Raw genomic sequence first — 17,957 nt, 5'->3', positions numbered from 1 at the left:
AACTTCAAGTACTGGTGTTTATTCAAACACATCAAAACAAACACAAGTGTTTATTTCCAAGTATAGGATTATTTGCAATCGCCATACTGAGTATATGGGTTACTTGGTCTGCAGTGAACATGCTTCCTCTGCCCCCAGCATCTGGTCATCTAGCAATTCTGTAAAGTAACAATTTCAGTATTTTTACATCAATGGTATTGGTGTGTTTCTCATTGGCATATGGCAGTGCTACAAATCTTTGTGCGAAGTGACTGTACTAACCGATTCTCATTTCAAGATGTCCTTATGGTGCTTGCTACAGTGTAGCGGCTCGAGTTAGGCTGGACCCGTTGGCCAGCTATCCTCAGGGTCATTCCACGGTTGATTACATGGTCCACTATTGTAGCTCTGATGTCATCAGCAATTCTATTTCTTACTCTTCCTACCCTTCCTCTCCCCCCTCCTCATCTTCCTCTCCCCCCTCCTCATCTTCCTCTTGCTCCTCCTTGTCCTTGTCGTCCTCTTCATCCTACTTCTTCACCTCCACGTCCTCTTCCTCGGCCTCCTCTACTTCTCACTCTTTCTGCTCCCTCCATTGTACTCCGCACACACAGCTTACCTGTATTATAGTGCTTAGGCTGATTGCAAAGTGAACTAATTATCTAAAAAAGCTTTCACATGTGAAAGTGTGCCAGACAGTTGGCAAAATAGTGTAAATAATAGCCATAAATGTGTATAGTTTTGCTAGGAGTGTGTTGGAAATTTGGTAATTGAGTGTTGTGCAGTGAATTGTGCCTACAGTTTTGCAAAGTGTGTGTTACAAAATTGCAAACTGAGTGCAAAGCAGTTTTTGTGCTTTTAGTTTTGCAAACTCAGTGAGTGGTTTTGCTATAAGTCTGAATAGTTTTAGAGATTGTGCTACAGGAATCACAGTTAGGGTTTAAGCATTCAGAAAAAACTGTAGTAACACATGGCGCTGTGAACAATTCAACCAGAAACTTGCCTGAACATTTCCAGTGATGTTAACCTATAACTTTCTTCTGACCGCTGCATGTGGAAAATTGATCCAGGTCTTTGCACCTGAAAATAACAAAACTGAGACATTTTCATTATTATCATGAGTGCTTAAACGACCCATTTCTCTTTTTCCGGTCAGAAATACCAATTTATGTCATGTATGTAAGTGTAAGCGTGTCTTCATTGCATATGTATTTTATAATCAGGTTTAATTCATGCATCTTTTCATTGAGCTCTGGATTCAAACTGTCTCACTTCTGATTCTTTCCAAAAATAATTTCACATGTAACAATTTGTGTGTGCGTTTTCTATTCATTAATGTAATTGTTAGTTAGTTTCTCTCTTTATTTTTACCTTTTTTTTGTTTACGTCTTTGTTGTGATCTGGTGGACAGCGTTTGTGAACAGCAGTTTTCAGATCTTGCCACAGATGCTCGATTGGATTTAGATCTGGACTTTGACTGGGCCTTTCTAACACATGAATGTGTTTTGTTTTAAACCATTCCATTGTTGCCCTGGCTTTATGTTTAGGGTCATTGTTCATTCAAAGCTGTGAATAAATTTAGACTGAATTGACTCTTGAATCTCTCCAACACATTTTTATTTGTATTTGAATAGTATTTGAATAGTATTTGAATATATATATATATATATATATATATATATATATATATATATATATATATATATATATATATATATATATATATATGTATGTATGTACTCTCATAGTCTGAGAAATTCTGTAAATCACATGATGATTGAAATTATAATGAGAAAAAATTGTTAACAGTTTTATTCATTAAAAAACTGAAAAAATTACAGTTTATAAAATCTATACATGATTAATAAGCTGAAGCTGAACAACCCCAACAACATGATGTCCAGCCTGATGTAAGATAGTATATCCATAAGATGGTTATTCCCTGAAATCATGTTGTCCATTCATTTAACCATTTAGTGTTAATAATGGACCTCAGCCTATGACCCTAAACAGTTAAAGTATGAATTAATAATGTAAATGTAAAACAAGCCTAAAGTTCAAACAGACATATGACACAGGTCTGAAGTATGCATTCTACATGTATGGATTTCTATGATATCAAATATTAATATCAGAGATACTGATAAAATGTTGTAACACATTCCTACTTTCGCACTGCAAGTATTCCCAGTCCCAGTAGACCAACAAGAACACCAATGGTGAAACTGGTGGCCATAACATTTCCCAGATCGGGCTCTCTTTGCATCTCATCAGTGTAGTATTGTCCTCCATTTCTCTGAACCAGCATGTGTATCTTCCTCTGCAACTCTAAGACCTGAGTGAGATCCCCATCATTGTTATTTAAAACATGATATCCTCCATGACACTGATGAATGATAGAACGGAGAGATGGATTTTCACGGATTATTTCTTCAATGGAGCGCTCCTGAGCTTCCAGAATGTCTCCATGGGTGAACAAGAGCAAAGAGAAACGTGCTAGGTTTTCTCCAAATATCTGCCGAATGGTTCTCATTATTCTTCTATCATTTTCCGTGAATCTGTTTGGATCGATCACAACCAAGAACACGTGTGGACCCGGAGCAGCAAATGTGATGCAGTTGGTGATGTGCCTCTTCACCTCATCTTGATCTTGATTGGGATGGAGCAGGCCTGGAGTATCAACTAAAGCCAGTGTTTGTCCATAAAACTCTTCTTCTCCTTTCCTCAGAGTTACTGGTGCCGCTACAGCAGGAAGTCTCATAGTTTCAAAAGCTCTTTTCCTTAAGATGGTGTTTCCTGCTGCACTTTTCCCAACTCTCGTTTTCCCAACAAGCACCATCCTGTGACAGCTTCATCTGTCACAGACAATCACAGAGACATTATTCATGTCTGGTCCCATTAAAAAACGTATTTCATAACACTGACACTGTGCCCTCTGATTGTAAATTGGATATTAAGAAGATATAGATTTATCCTTCACCAAGAAGAAAATGTAATATGTCTACACTCCTGTATGCTAGACGTAGTAATAAAAGATAAATTGAGGGAATTAAATATAAGAACAACATTTTAAAAAAAAAGTAAAATAGGGTTAGGTTCATATTAAAATCAGATTTATCACAGGGAAATGCATCTGAACATTAAATGAATATGAAAGATGTAAATATACTTACTGGCCATGTCTGTCAACAATGAATAAGTTCAATAGTTGTTACTTATTTGATGCTGCAGAATAATTCTCTTCCCTTATCGGCTGTTTTGTTTCCTCTTTTTCAACACATCAAGGTCAGAGAGAGATCACATTTATTTGCTGTTGAAAAAGGTGGTGCAGCAGCATGACGTAGTTTCTGGTTGAATGTTTACAGCCTGACTGAAAGCAGGAAGTATTCCAGTAGGCCTAGAACACCAGGAAGGAATTATTTGTAGAGCTCAAGCTCACGGTGACTCCATCAAAGTGACTTCACGACAAAGATTTTGCTTATTACAGAAATCACTCAAAGACATGTAGGAAATCTTTAGGAAAATCTGTTAAAAGTCTTTAACTCTGTATGTTTTGTCTTTTCTTTTGGCAAATTAATCAGTTAGACTGTAAAAACCCCTCCTTACATTATACCACAAGAAGACAATTACTAAGGTCTGTATTTGCCTACATTTCATTTTTAATTTTTGTATTTTTTTATTTTAATTATTAATTATATTTTAGTTTTTATTTTTATTTTTATCACCTTTATTTTGTATGGATTTTGCAGAGCTTATTTCATTGTACTGGTGTCTTTTTTTTCCAGGACACTGTAAAATTATGATTATTTTTTAAACAAAACAAAACTGCCAACTTCAAGAGTCACTTTCATCATATTCAACCAATATTTGCAAGGTTTATGAAGTTGCAGTGGAATTTCCCTACTGGGCATAACTTTAGATGCAAAAATTAACAACAAGGAAAACTTACTTTTGAGTTGATGTTTGTGACAATAATTTAAACCAAAAAAAAAAAAAAAGTAAATAAAACCCTTCACTTTATGTTTATTTCTGATGTTTGAAGGAAACATCTCTGTACGGCCCTGGAATCCAATTTCTTTCTACATGTTACTCTCAAATTTTAAAGCAGAACCTCTTTCTGATAGGGGGTCTGTGTAACCTTCACTATATGTACTTTGATTTGCTCTTAAAATCTTTTACTTTTTAAAAAGTGAGCTATGTTAAGAAATAAAGAACATTAAAATGGCAATTTTTTGTGCTGCTTCTCTGTTTATATTAGACTATCAGGTTATTTTCCAGGCCCTTAGCTATAACTTCAGTATACCTCAATATTTTGTATAATTTGTTCATATGTTTTTTTAAATGAAGGAAAAAGAAAAAAAAAATTCAAATAAAAAGAAAATACACAGTAATATAAAGGAGCTGTGGACACAAAAATGCCAGTAAAGACCAGTGTGTGTATTGCTGTTTTGTTTTCTTCTTTCATTATGTACACTGTAGTTTCATTTCTTTAATGGTTCATATTCAAATACTATCCTGACTGTTGCCCATGTAGCGTCAAGACCAGTGTTGGTCAAGTTACTTGAAAAAAGTAATCAGTAACTAATTACTGAGTACTTCCCCAAAAAAGTAATCCCATTACTTTACTGATTACTTATTTTCAAAAGTAATTAATTACTTAGTTACTTAGTTACTTTTTAAAAACACGATTTACAACCTGAAGAGGTGATAAAGCGATAGATCTTTCAGCCCAATTCTACTTTTTCTACATAACCCATCATACAAAATGTAATCAAATGGAAAAGTCTCTTTTTTTACTTGTTTTATTAGTTTTACTCTTTTAACTTTATGCATCAAGCAAAAAATTTAATTATATTCAACATTCTCTGACTTGAATAATTTAGTTTAACATTTAAACCTATTTTCTGCACATTCCAGCTATAACTTCAGTATTCATCAATATTTTGTATAATTTGTTCATATGTTTTTTAAATGAAGGGAAAAGAAAAAAAATATTCGAATAAAAAGAAAATACACACTAATATAAAGGAGCTGTGGACACAAAAATGCCAGTAAAGACTAGTGTATGTAGTGCTGTTTTATCCTCTTCTTTCACTATGTACCTCTGTTCTTTTACACAGGGTTCATCACTGCGACACTATAGTGAGTGCTATAGGACACTGTGGTTTCATTTATTTAATGGTTCATATTCAAATACCATCTTGACTGTGTCTCGATGGGGATGACGCGCACGGATTATTATTACAGTTTTTCTCGATTGCTTAAACACTATAACCAGGCCTCTAAACTAAAATTTCAAAACCGTAACGCTATTGTTCAAAAAGCTCACCCATTTCCCTGAACTATAAACACTATTCCCTGCTTTGACACATGACTCAAATTTGGTGAACTGTTACTGCAAAACTCTACACACAAATCCCTACATTTTACAGTGCTTACACCATGTAGTCATTTAGAAAGCACTAGCATGCAATAATGTTAACTTAAGTCAGCATAGCTTGAGCTCAATTAGCACACAATTAACCAGGTGGAAACACTAGGAGTCAAAATTTAGCACACACCAATCAGAACCTGCGATGGATAGATAAAAGGGCCAAAGTCAGCTCATTCAGGTTTGAAACAATGGATCCAAAGAGATGCAAAGGAAGAGGACGTGGTGGAGAAAGAGGACGTGGTGAAGGAGGAGGGTGTGGTGAAGGAGGAGGACGTGGTGGAGAAAGAGGACGTGGTGAAGGAGGAGGACGTGGTGAAGGAGGAGGACGTGGTGGAGGAAGAGGACATGGTGAAAGAGGAGGGTGTGGTGAAGGAGGAGGACGTGGTGGAGGAAGAGGACATGGTGAAAGAGGAGGGTGTGGTGAAAGAGGAGGACGTGGTGGAAGAGGAGGAGGAGGTGGTCTAGGACAACAGGAAGGTGGTGGAGGAGGAGGGAGAGGTGGAGGAGGAGGAGGACGTGGTGAAGGAGGTGGAGGTGGAGAACGACGGCGACAAGGAAGGGGAAGAGCAAGGGCAAGAAGACAGTCAGTCTCGGATGAAATTCGAGCCACTTTAGTTCACCATGTCCTTGTCCATGGGATGACTATGAGGGAGGCTGGGCAACGAGTACAACCAAATTTGAGTCGCTTCACTGTTGCCTCCATCATCAGAACCTTCAGGGAGGAAAACAGGTAGGTGTACTTGCAGTAAGACTGCTTTGTACAGTAACGTTTAAGTTACTGAACTTATGTGTCTTGAGTTTCAGTATGTTTCCATTATTTGCCTGTAAAATGAATGTGTGACAGTTACAGTAATGAGTGCTTCTATTTTTGTAGGACACAGAGACGACCACCTGGTGGAGGCAGGTTAAGGCTTTTGTCGGAGGAGCAAGAGAGGGAACTTGTAAACATGGTAACTGCAAATAATGTAATCCGCCTGCAAGAGATTCAAAGGAGAGTGATTGAGGATGATCATCTTTTTCGAGGCATAAATGCCATCAGCCTCTCCACAATTGACCGAAAGAATCAATTCCGGATGAAACAGGCATACCGAGTCCCTTTCGAACGAAACTCTGACAGAGTGAAAAACCAACGTGTGGAATATGTTCAGGTATGAGTTTTGATACTGTATAAAGTATTGTGTACCATCACAGCATGGCAGTTTATGCTGCCATTTCAGCACTCTTGAACTGTGGTTCAGGGTACCGATTGACTCTACTGTGTTATGTGTTTTGCAGAGAATCTTTGAGATTGAAGGACGGCCTGTTCCCCATGAAATAATCTTTGTGGATGAGGCAGGTTTTAACCTGACCAAAAGAAGGAAAAGGGGGAGGAACATAATTGGCCATCGGGCTATTGTAAATGTCCCTGGTCAGCGTGGGGGGAATGTCACTATGTGCGCAGCCATCAGCCAACGAGGGGTACTCCACCGCCATGCCGTACTAGGACCCTATAACACTATGCTTCTCCTTGCTTTTCTTGATGGTTTAAGACAACATATGTTCCAGCTGGACTACAGGGAACCAGCACAGCCAGAGCAGCCTCACTACGTTGTTGTGTGGGATAACGTCAGCTTCCATCGCGCTGCTCTGGTTCGTGACTGGTTTACCAATAACCCAAGGTTTTCTAATATATTTCTGCCTGCATACTCTCCCTTTCTAAACCCGATAGAGGAGTTATTTTCGGCATGGCGGTGGAAAGTGTATGACCGAGAACCTTATGTCCGTGTTCACCTCCTTCAGGCCATGGAAGAGGCCTGCCTAGACATATCAGTAGATGCATGCCAGGGGTGGATCAGGCATGCAAGAGGATTTTACCCCCGCTGCCTGGCTGGGGCCAATACAGCCTGTGATGTGGATGAGATTCTCTGGCCTGACCCAGACCAAAGACAAGATGCTGAGGTGGAATAATGTTTCTGGTGTGTGTTGTACTGTATAGTACATGAATGACAATGTGCCACTGTACATACATTGGTTGCGTCTTTTGTGTTTATCATGTGACAAGGGTTTTGAAGGGGAGAACCATAAGCAACCTATTTGTTTTGGAACTATTGTTTTGAATTAATTGTACCAGTGTGCAAAACTCTGTTGTAGTGTGTGTGTTTTTGAGGGCTTGTGTTTGATGTCTGAGGGCAAAGTTTGGTTTTTCAGCAGGAGTGAATAGTTTTGGGTGTAGAGCTTCATTTTGACCTGGAAATAGGATGTTTGGGAAATTGAGTGAGATGTTATGGATTTGTGTTTACTGTTGTGAGGATATGAGGCGTAGTTTCAAGAAATGTGTTTTAGCAATCGAGAAAAACTGTAATAACAAAAACTATCCAGGGCATTGGATACAGTTTATTTCCAGCAGCATGCCAGTAAACATGTTTGTTCACTGGCATGCTGTTTTCATTCCATCAAAGGAAAGTAATATATGAAACAAGAAAATAATAGTTTTCTAATCTGCAAATGTGAAAAATGTGCTACAGCACAAAATACTCACATTCAGGCCACTTCCGATTTAATGCTACAGTGCAAAATCATTTTTGGTTTTTAAAAAACTAAAACATAAACAGTACAAATCAAGCACATCTGCTTGTGGTTTTGGTCATTGGGGTCTTAGGGTGTAGCATTTATTCTGTGGTCTTGGAGAGCTGGATCATGGTTGTCCAACTCTAGATGCTGGCTTGTTAACTTGGTTCAGACACAGCCAGGTGGAAACCTTTTAAGAACCATCGGTTTCTGGTCCGGTAGGGTACAGTCCCTCTTGTAGACCAGTTATTCAAGTCAAGGATTTATCTGAACAGTGGAATATGCCATCTCCGTAACTTATAACTTGTCTTATACAGGTGTAATATCATATCAGAAAGCTTAATTCCTCCCTTATGTTAATTATATACAGGGATGAGTGATGGGCATTGATCTTTGCATTGGACTGTTTGCTCCTCCGTTTCACCGATGAAAGACTCATGAACCCACAGCCGTTGTTTAGAAGGTTGACACATTTAGTGTCAAACCATTTTATTGCAAAATAAAATATCAGCCTGTAATAACAGGCTTCATGGCCCTTCTTCATCAGGTCTTTGTCTGCCATCAGGGGAGCTCCACCGGTGCAGTTTGGTCATACAGTACCAATGCACCTGACACCCAAGGAGGTGTGCAAGTTCTGGACCAAGCTGAAACTTGTGAAGAGCTGAGGTTCTTTTATGGGGTTGCATAGTGTTTTTTTTTTTTTTTAAACTTTGGCCATTTAGAGGTAGCTTGGGTTCCTTTTCACTCAGTGGAGCATTGAAGAATGTAGACCCCCCTTGATACAGCAGCAAGTCGTGGATGATGCCAGATGAACTTGCTTGGCAGAACAATTTAAAGCCCCACTCATCTGGTTTGTTGGCAATATACTGGTGGAGAGTGCCAGCCCTGTTGGCTTCATATGAAACCATGACCTCAAACACACTGTGGTTGAAGGTGGATGGTATCATCAGTATCATGCCACAGGACCATGTGATTTTGAGCCATATATGTCATGGTCCCCGTGCCTGCCCAGCCGGCCTCACAAGGCTACACTTGTGTTTTTGCTTTCTCTCTCTCTCCCCTACCTCTCTGCCTGGGCGGAGCTCACAGCTGGCTCCCGCCCTTGGCTCACACAGCTGTTGGCGATCAGCTGATTACCCATCTACTATTTGAGGCTGGGTCACAGATCCTCTCATCGCTGGATGATTGCGCTACTGACGTTAGTCTTTCTTTCCAGCTCCCGTGGTCTTATACCTTTACGCCCTACCTTTGTGATTTGTGAGTGATTTCTCCCTTTCCTGTTCCATTTTATCTTCCCGGACCTGTGACCTCCTCGCGGTACGAACGTGTGTGAGTCGGTTGTGAGGACGTGAGCGAGCGTGAGAGAGAGCCTTCCCCTAATCCCCCGGAACCCTGAATTTTCCCCGTCACTGTATATATTATTGCACTGGTGTGTAAATAAATCGTGTTCTGAGACGTCAACCTGCTCTGCGCTTGAGTCCCTGCTTTCAGTTTGTGACAATATAATTGTTTAGTGTCCATATAGTACTTGTTAAACATGAAATTAAAATTTTTGACAACTTAGTAATATTAATTTACCAGCTACTGTAATTTGGTTAAAAGGTAATCAGTTGTGATATTTGTGATTTCCACGTGTTATTCTTCATTTTTACAATATTTACTAATATTAACTCAGAAAGTTACAAAAATGACTTACTGAGGAAATTATTTCAGCCTATTCTTGCTGTGCTAACACTTAATGTAATTTATCAATAGCAATGGATAAACAAAATGGGTCTAGTGGTCTGATTTTATGGCAAATAGTCAATTTTAATAACATTTAGGTTATGTTAGCATTAGCACCATAAAGGGACAAATAAACCACTTTGACCACTTTTTAAAAAAAATCATTAAACATTTAATTTCACTTTTTTAATGCTGTCAAGTGACATACATCTGTTTAGTAAGTCCTCTAACACTATCATATATCAAAAAAATTTGTCTTCCTGTCTTAGTTTCATCAAAAACACTCAAAATATGTTGGATGGTTTTTGGTTTCTGACTTCCTGGTTGGGAGAGGTATAAGAAGAGCCAACAGTTTCCATTCACAGTGCCTTCTGGTGGATATTTTTGGCATTTAGTAAACTAAATAATGTAGGTCGATAACCAATTGGTTCACAAAAGCACCTCACAAAATGTAACCCAGGAGGTGACATTAGTATGTCGGAGAAGTATGCGTCACATGATAGAGCGGCTGTGGTGTGTGAGACCTGTCGGCGGTCTGGAGTTACATCACACTGAAAGCATCTGGAGCCTTGCTAAGTGCTGCCAAACCGGCATTTCATCTCTGAGCAAGCTATCCCAGAGAAGTACAGCAAATGTGTAAGTTCATTTCTGAATGTTTGTAAAGCATTCCTATGTTAAGCTTAACAACTGATATATAACCGACGTGTGTAATAGAAGCAATAGTATCAAAAACATGAATTCAATAATTACAAGAATTACAAAACTGAAATCCTTGCAGCTGGAAAAAAATGTCACCTGTTGAAAATGGGGTGAAGCTCACCAGACAGAACTGTCACATGATATTAAACAAAAGTTGTCAGCTGAGCTCTTTTAAATGGAGAATCATGAAGTATTTCATTTTAATTGGTAGAATCAAGGTACTTTTCATATTTTTGGTCACAGGAGCCTTTTTTGATACAAGCTTAAATGCTTCTGAAGCTTTATTTGGCCATCACCACTCCTCACAAGAATATAGGGCACGTTATTCATTCAGAGCCTGCAGGCCTACATAAACAGTTCCAATATTGTGACTTACATTTCTCTGTAAAATGCTTCACATGTACAAGCAGCAATCGACTGTGAATCAGACCAAGCCTCAAACTGAGAGACCATCAGCATGGCTGACCTGGTTGTAACTGATCCAATATCGCTGGTACAGTGCGTGACTTCTCCCTTGTAGGCGGGCTGTTAAATAACATGTCTACATCTGAAGAACAATACGTTTGAATTGATCTTATCTTATAATGAGTTTTACCCGCCTGAGAACTGAGTATTTTTGTTTTATTTTGTTCTCATTTTTACAAAGAAATGAATCTTTTATTTTTATATGTTGTCTTATTGAACTAGGAATAATCTTTTTTTGATATTTAGTCATTAACCATAAAATGACTTTATTAGTTGTAATCTTGCTCACTGATGTCATATATTTGTTGTTTTATTATAACCTGAGCCGAATAACTGAAATATAGTGAGCATTAGCGGAAAATATTCTGAGTTGTTACTAAAATTAATTTTACCTGTTACTACATCTGTGTCAAGTCAGTGACTGTTTTCACACACTGAGTGACTGATGAGACTCTTGTGTGTCTGATATGTATTAATGTTAAACATTAACTGTGTATCTTTATAATATATACTGTGTGTATGATGGATTTGTACGTTTTCTCCTCACATGTTGATGAGTCATTATGCAGAGACATGAAAACCTGCAGATCCTGCAGTTTGGGGGAAATCAAATCCAACAATGACACACTTGTAATCATGCTCAAGTGTCAGTAAACGTGTCATAAATGTTTCCTGTGTTTTCTCTTTTGAGAGCGCTTCATCGATGTGATTTTTTTTTCACCTGAAAACCTAAAAATAATAAATGTATAAGCAATAAAGTGCACAAAATGCTCAATGTAGCAAATATTATGGGACTAGAGATGAAAGTTGCCTTATGGCTGACTCTGGCATATTTACATATGATACATTTACATGATATATTTATTAATATTTATTGTTTCTTTGAAAATAAATAAATAGAAATTTCAAATCATACAATTTAAAAGTTATATTAAAATTGATATTTCATTCTTTTATGAAGAAGAAGAAGATTTAATAAACAAAATAAATAAACAATTTGACAATTGATGGTTCATGTAAGCGGACAGCTAATGTTATCACACACAGGTCTGTTTTTGATGTTGTTCTTTTAAATGTTTCATGGATATACAAGAGTCCACCTTTTGTTTTATGGTTGATACATTTGGTCAGGTGCAACTCATCAACAATCAGTGAATCATTTAAAATGAATAAACTGTCTTTTTTTTTCAGTAAGTAGCCTTTGAGCTACAGTGTGGTCCAAAGCTTGTGCCAGTTTGTAATTGCAGATAAATACTCCCTTCTTTTTGGGCAAGTCATTTTCAAACAGGAAGCTCTGAAAGCCCTTTGGAGCTTAACAGGATAATAACATTATACCTAATGATAATGAGAGCAGAGATTTCACTTTAAACACTCTCAGAGTCGTTTTGACATAAAAACAGAGTTACAGATAAAATACTTTCTGCTGCTGTCTGCTCTTCTTTAGACTCACATTCTGCACACACAAACATCCACGGACGGATTACAGATACACTGACTGAGCATGAGAGAGACACAGTGCTCAATTTATATTACCAAGCAGAACAAACAGAAACAATTTGTAACATCTTTGTGGTTTTACACGAACAACCACAAAGTTGTTCCGACATCAGTCGTTCATGTCAACCAGAGGCTTCTTCCTCCTCTGAGTCATTCACACTGCTGCAGACAGTCACTTCGTTCAGAGCCTGAAAATAAGATCATGTCTGTAACAGAGCAAGAAAAAGTGAGCTTACAGCGCCACCATCTGGACAGACAGGCTCATTTCAGCTCTAACTGTAGCTAAGTGTTGATGTTCAAACTGCAGCATTTCTGTGAGATTCATTGAATGTTACTTTGTACATTTGGTGAAGCTGTTGCTGCTGTGATGCTCCTCCTCTATAACACTCATAAGTCAGCATATTACTGTGATATTTACACTGTTTGTACCTGTTCTATTTATTTCCTGTATTTAAACCTGTTCACACAGATGATTCCTGTGATGAGAAGCTGTTATCAAATGATTTATATAGTCTATGAACTTTTCTGTGACAGAACATGATTCAAACTAAATGAAATAAAACACTTTCTAACTCTGTAAACACAAATGTGAATCTATTATTTCCTACAGTGCTAAAGTTGAATCAATCTTTATTTATATGCAGAAAGAGTTTGTCCTGAATCTGATATGTTTACATTACATTACAGTTTTTTCTGAATGCTTAAACCCTAACTGTGATTCTTATAGCACAATTTCTAAAACTATTAATACTTACAGCAAAACCATTCACTGAGTTTGCAAAACTAAAAACACAAACACTGCTTTGCACTCAGTTTGCCATTTTGTAACACACACTTTGCAAACCTGTAGCTACAATCCACTGCACAGCACTCTTTTTGCAGAACTGTAAACACAACTCACTGCACTGAAAAAAATATGTTGTTGGATTTACTTAATTCAATGGTGGACATTTGTTGCACACAGATGTTTTGCTTTGGCAGCAACTTAAACAATTGAGTTAAATTAACACAATTTATTCATGTTCAATACCTTGTTCAATTTGTGTTGATAAAATGTGACTTAAACATGTTTTGATGAAGTAATTTGAGCTCTTGGAATATTTTAATCCTTCACAATTTTCTCACGTTATCCCAACACGATTCAATAACTTTTACCCAATACTACTTGGTCACTTAAATACTACATGTTATCTTCAAATTACATTTTGCTATTATATTCTAGTATCAAATACACAATTTTCAAATGGAGGCCTTATAACAGATTGTATTGTTCTCTTCCAAGATGGTTGCTGGCATCCACCAGTAACCTTTCAAAACAAAATGTCTAATTTCACTGCAGTAGGTAAAGAATTAAACTGACATTACTCCTCTACTGAATCTATATAAATCAACAGTTAAATAATGTCAGTTCTTCCGTGTTCTCTGGAATCAATCACAGCAAAAAAATTGGACTGTTTCTTTTGAAAAATGTTGGGAAAGAACAATACAAAACATTCTATTTAAGGCCTCTGACGTCAAGATTCAGTTAAAAAACAATTATGACTAAACAATTTGAGGTAATGTTAGTTTCCATTAACATTAAATTAGGTTACTGAATTGGCAAACACCTTCCTATTAACACTACCCATTTTACCCCAATAACTAAAGAAATTAGCACTTGCAGGTCAAAACCTTTATTCAAGAGACGCAAAAATAACATTGATACAGTGACTGTCAAAAATTACAGCACTGATCATACTGTGACATCTTGGTTCAAAACAGCACACTTAGAAATATTCAACGTTCTTTACTTCAACTGAATGAAACTGAAAATACCATTTCACACGACCCATATGGGATATTTAGACTGTATAACTGTTCACGCTACATCTCTTCACTAGTAAAAGAAAGAAAAAATACAAAGAGAAATTTAAAAATGCTGCCAAACAGACAAACAGAACTTGTACAGAGCAAAAGGAAAAACAAACAACAACAAAAAACGGCTCGTCCTCATGGCAGTTGCAGAGTATATAAAAATGAACCCTGCGATCTGTTCCTGGAATTGAGCTTCAAAAATGCAGCAGAACAAGTGTGAGATTTAAATGTCCTCTCACCTAGAGCTGGTCACCTCACATGCATAACAGTGAGCTTCGTTGCAGGAGCAGTTTTGTCTTAGTTGTGAGCTTTTCTTGAGAGCTGAGTTGCATCCAACTCCATTACCACCCATTGAATCACCTCAAAAGTGTAGCAGAGTTGTGATGGGTAACTCATGTTGAAGGAATAAAAAAGGTCCAAACAGCATGGCTACTGCAAAGGTCACGTTATTCAGATCTTGAAGAACAACATCAGAAAAGTCATTGCCTGCCGCATCCTCTGGAGACAGATGTTCATTGTGGTTTTCTCAATCTGTGCAGTGGCCTCAGTCAAGTCCTGGTTAAACACAAAACATTTCTTTAAGATTCCTTTTTAAACTCATCTCTTTTGAATCTACCAGTTCTAATGTTAGAGTAATATAAACCAATGCAAGCAACATAGTAAATAGCTATAGCCAAAGAGTGGCCTGCCATGCTGCCATTCATGGTCTAACAGAGTTTCTAAGAGAGGGTGAAAAACATAATAATTTCAAATGCTTTACATTAGTTTTTGTTAGAAAGACACCGGCCCATCAGAAATCCAGGTTATGTCACTCAGAAGATGTTAGAATTGAGACTTTCAGCCCCACAATTTGGTTAGCTGTTGGTCAGTTGGTCATTTTTTCAAACAAAAGCTAATATAAATATTGGTGGGATTTTCCTTTGTTCATTAGAATGACAAATTTAAAGTTTTTTCACACTGATGTGACCCCTAATACAGGGGTGGGGCCTCAAGGGCCGGCGGCCGAGTTCACTACCAGGCCTCATGTGAACTTCAAATTATTAAAGAGGACTACTGGTCCTAACCAGTCCAATGAGGGATCAAGTGGATAACTAAATGCATTTTTAAATGTTGCAAAGCCACACTCTACTCATAAAACACTCACCATGAACTCCTGCACCAAGATGTTGCAATTGTCTTTCACACAGATGCGGAGCACTTTGATGAGGGACTCCGAGCATTAATGTCATCCTTGACTATTATAACAAAGAAAACAGAGATTTGTGAACTTTTCAGTAGCACAGAAGAAAATGATCCCAGACAAAAACTCTTGACTTTTTAAACCAGTCAACATGCAACACCAGCATCTACAAAGCAATATCAAAAGTTCCTGTTTGACATCAACTTTATGGATATATAGTTTCCAGAACATTTATTTTTTAAAAAAGATAATTTTTTCTCAGTGGGCCAGTAAATGCATGACGAAAATTATGGCATCCTTTTAGTGGAATCATTACTCACAGGTAATAGTTGACTGTTTCAATGGATGTAGCATAAAAATCTTTTACTGACCTAATGCAATGCATATACACTTTGTAGTTAAAGAATTTTAAAGTTCTTACTGTCATTATGGCAGCTACATCCTTTAGCTTTGTGCCCTGTTCCCCCGATCACTTTGCAAACACTTTCAGCAGACTGTCAGAGAAAAACTCAGCTCCGTCAGAAACCTTGACTGTAAAGGCATGGTTGGGATGCACTGGAATGCTGCATTTTATCTGAAATGACATAAAATTATTTTGAAATAACAGCAGGCACTGTGCTTGGTTAATCAGTAATGTTTTGTTGAATAAAAACTGTGTTTCCAGATCTTATGGGATCAAAAAAAATCCAAAGATGTTTGTTTCTGATTTGCAACCCAACAACCCACAAGTTACAACCTCATTTCAGTTCAAGTGTGCATTAATGCGAGTCCAGTAATCACCTTTCTGGCAATACATACAGGTATAAGTTAAACCTATGGCAGATTTTGGATCTCTCAGTTGTATTAATAGGGTGAGTATGCATGCACCTAATAATTATAAAAAACCTATTATAATTAAGTTACAGAAACGAAAATAGAATATACTTTCTTACCATAACACCTTGAACCCACAATCCATCAGCTGACTCCTGGTGAAATGCAGAATAGAGGTCATCTCTCAATGTGCAGCAAAAAAAACAAAAACAAAAACAAAAGGACAGCAGGTGAGGGCAGGAGGGGTAGGGATGTAAGCTAGCATAATGCCGCTGATGATATTAGCTAAAGCTGTTCAATGTCCAAAATCTCACTAACACCACGGTGCAGTAAATACACAATGTAACTGAAGAGTCAGTTGACAAATCTATTCACACAGAAAACCAAATTATGTTATGAGTGCCTCGTAATTAGGTTTAATGTGATATTACGGCTCTTCTGCCAAAGACAAATTCAAATGAAAAAGCGCCAATTCTTTGACAACAGATAAAACAGCAAATAAGCTAACGGCTCTTTTTTAGCATGTTACATGGCGACACTCTAGACGTTTAACTACATTTGGCTGAAATATGGTAAAAATGAATTCAAAAAATCAAGACATACCAAAAACGTAGAGTTGGCTGCTCGACTTGACTGAGATGGATGCCTTTTTTAAACCACGATCCAAAGCCCGCGAGATGAAATCACGCGTGGTTTCACGAGATTTAACGTTGCTATCTTATTGACTTACTTCACCTGAACATGATATGAACAATTTAATACACCCTTTCTGCATATCATGTAGTTTTTACACTATATAGTTACATTTAACTTTAAAACATGAGGCAATTGTGTTAAATGCATGCAAGATGCTTACATAAATCCAAGAGATGGCCAGTCCCTTTTTTTCAGTGTGCTTTACACTCAATTTCCAAATGATCAATGCACTCCTAGCAAAACTATACACATTTATGGCTATTATTTACACTATTTTGCCAACTGTCTGGCACACTTTCACATGTGAAAACTTTTTTAGATAATTAGTTCACTTTGCAATCAGCCTAAGCACTATAAACAGGCCACAGGTAAGCTGTCTATGTGGAGTACAATGGAAGGAGCAGAAAGAGTGAGAAGTAGAGGAGGCCGAGGAAGAGGACGTGGAGGTGAAGAAGTAGGATGAAGAGGACGACAAGGACAAGGAGGAGCAAGAGGAAGACGAGGAGGGGGGAGAGGAAGAGGAGGAGGGGGGAGAGGAAGGGTAAGAAGAGTAAGAAATAGAATTGCTGATGACATCAGAGCTACAATAGTGGACCATGTAATCAACCGTGGAATGACCCTGAGGATAGCTGGCCAACGGGTCCAGCCTAACTCGAGCCGCTACACTGTAGCAAGCACCATAAGGACATCTTGAAATGAGAATCGGTTAGTACAGTCACTTCGCACAAAGATTCGTAGCACTGCCATATGCCAATGAGAAACACACCAATACCATTGATGTAAAAATACTGAAATTGTTACTTTACAGAATTGCTAGATGACCAGATGCTGGGGCAGAGGAAGCATGTTCACTGCAGACCAAGTAACCCATATAGTCACTATGGCGATTGCAAATAATCCTATACTTGGAAATAAACACTTGTGTTTGTTTTGATGTGTTTGAATAAACACCAGTACTTGAAGTTTGGATCCCTCTATGCTTATGGATCTATGACAGAAGTATGAGCTCAAACTGACATAGCCTACCTTGTGCACAGAGAAAGCAAAAGCCAGATGTGTTTTGTATTC

General features: G+C 37.7%; 1 protein-coding gene and 1 long non-coding RNA gene across 4 annotated transcripts; both read right to left on the bottom strand.

Annotated features, from left to right (window-relative positions):
• Nucleotides 1–2,143: 2,143 nt before the first annotated feature.
• LOC146674091 (GTPase IMAP family member 9-like) lies at nt 2,144–2,740 on the bottom strand. The gene has a single exon (XM_085401041.1). It carries the CDS (start codon nt 2,738–2,740, stop codon nt 2,144–2,146), a length of 597 nt encoding a protein of 198 aa, XP_085257167.1.
• An 11,263-nt stretch (nt 2,741–14,003) lies between these two features.
• On the bottom strand, nt 14,004–17,089 carry LOC146674090 (uncharacterized). 3 transcript variants are annotated; one of them, XR_014909105.1, is made up of 5 exons: nt 17,050–17,089; nt 16,313–16,928; nt 15,802–15,954; nt 15,345–15,435; nt 14,004–14,755 (listed from the first exon to the last, which is right to left on the bottom strand). It is a non-coding gene; the product is annotated as an uncharacterized LOC146674090 (long non-coding RNA). The 3 variants fall into 3 exon arrangements; XR_014909106.1 differs by having other exon boundaries at nt 16,313–16,376; nt 16,797–17,083; XR_014909104.1 differs by having other exon boundaries at nt 16,313–17,083.
• Between the last annotated feature and the right edge of the window lie 868 nt (nt 17,090–17,957).

This window comes from Rhamphochromis longiceps, linkage group LG3 (genome assembly GCF_057381845.1).
Source record: "Rhamphochromis longiceps isolate RC_006_pf linkage group LG3, R_longiceps_female_GT1.1, whole genome shotgun sequence".
Lineage (NCBI taxonomy): Eukaryota > Metazoa > Chordata > Actinopteri > Cichliformes > Cichlidae > Rhamphochromis > Rhamphochromis longiceps.
Note: the sequence above shows the minus strand (reverse complement) of the source record. Positions and strands in the feature narration are given on the sequence as shown.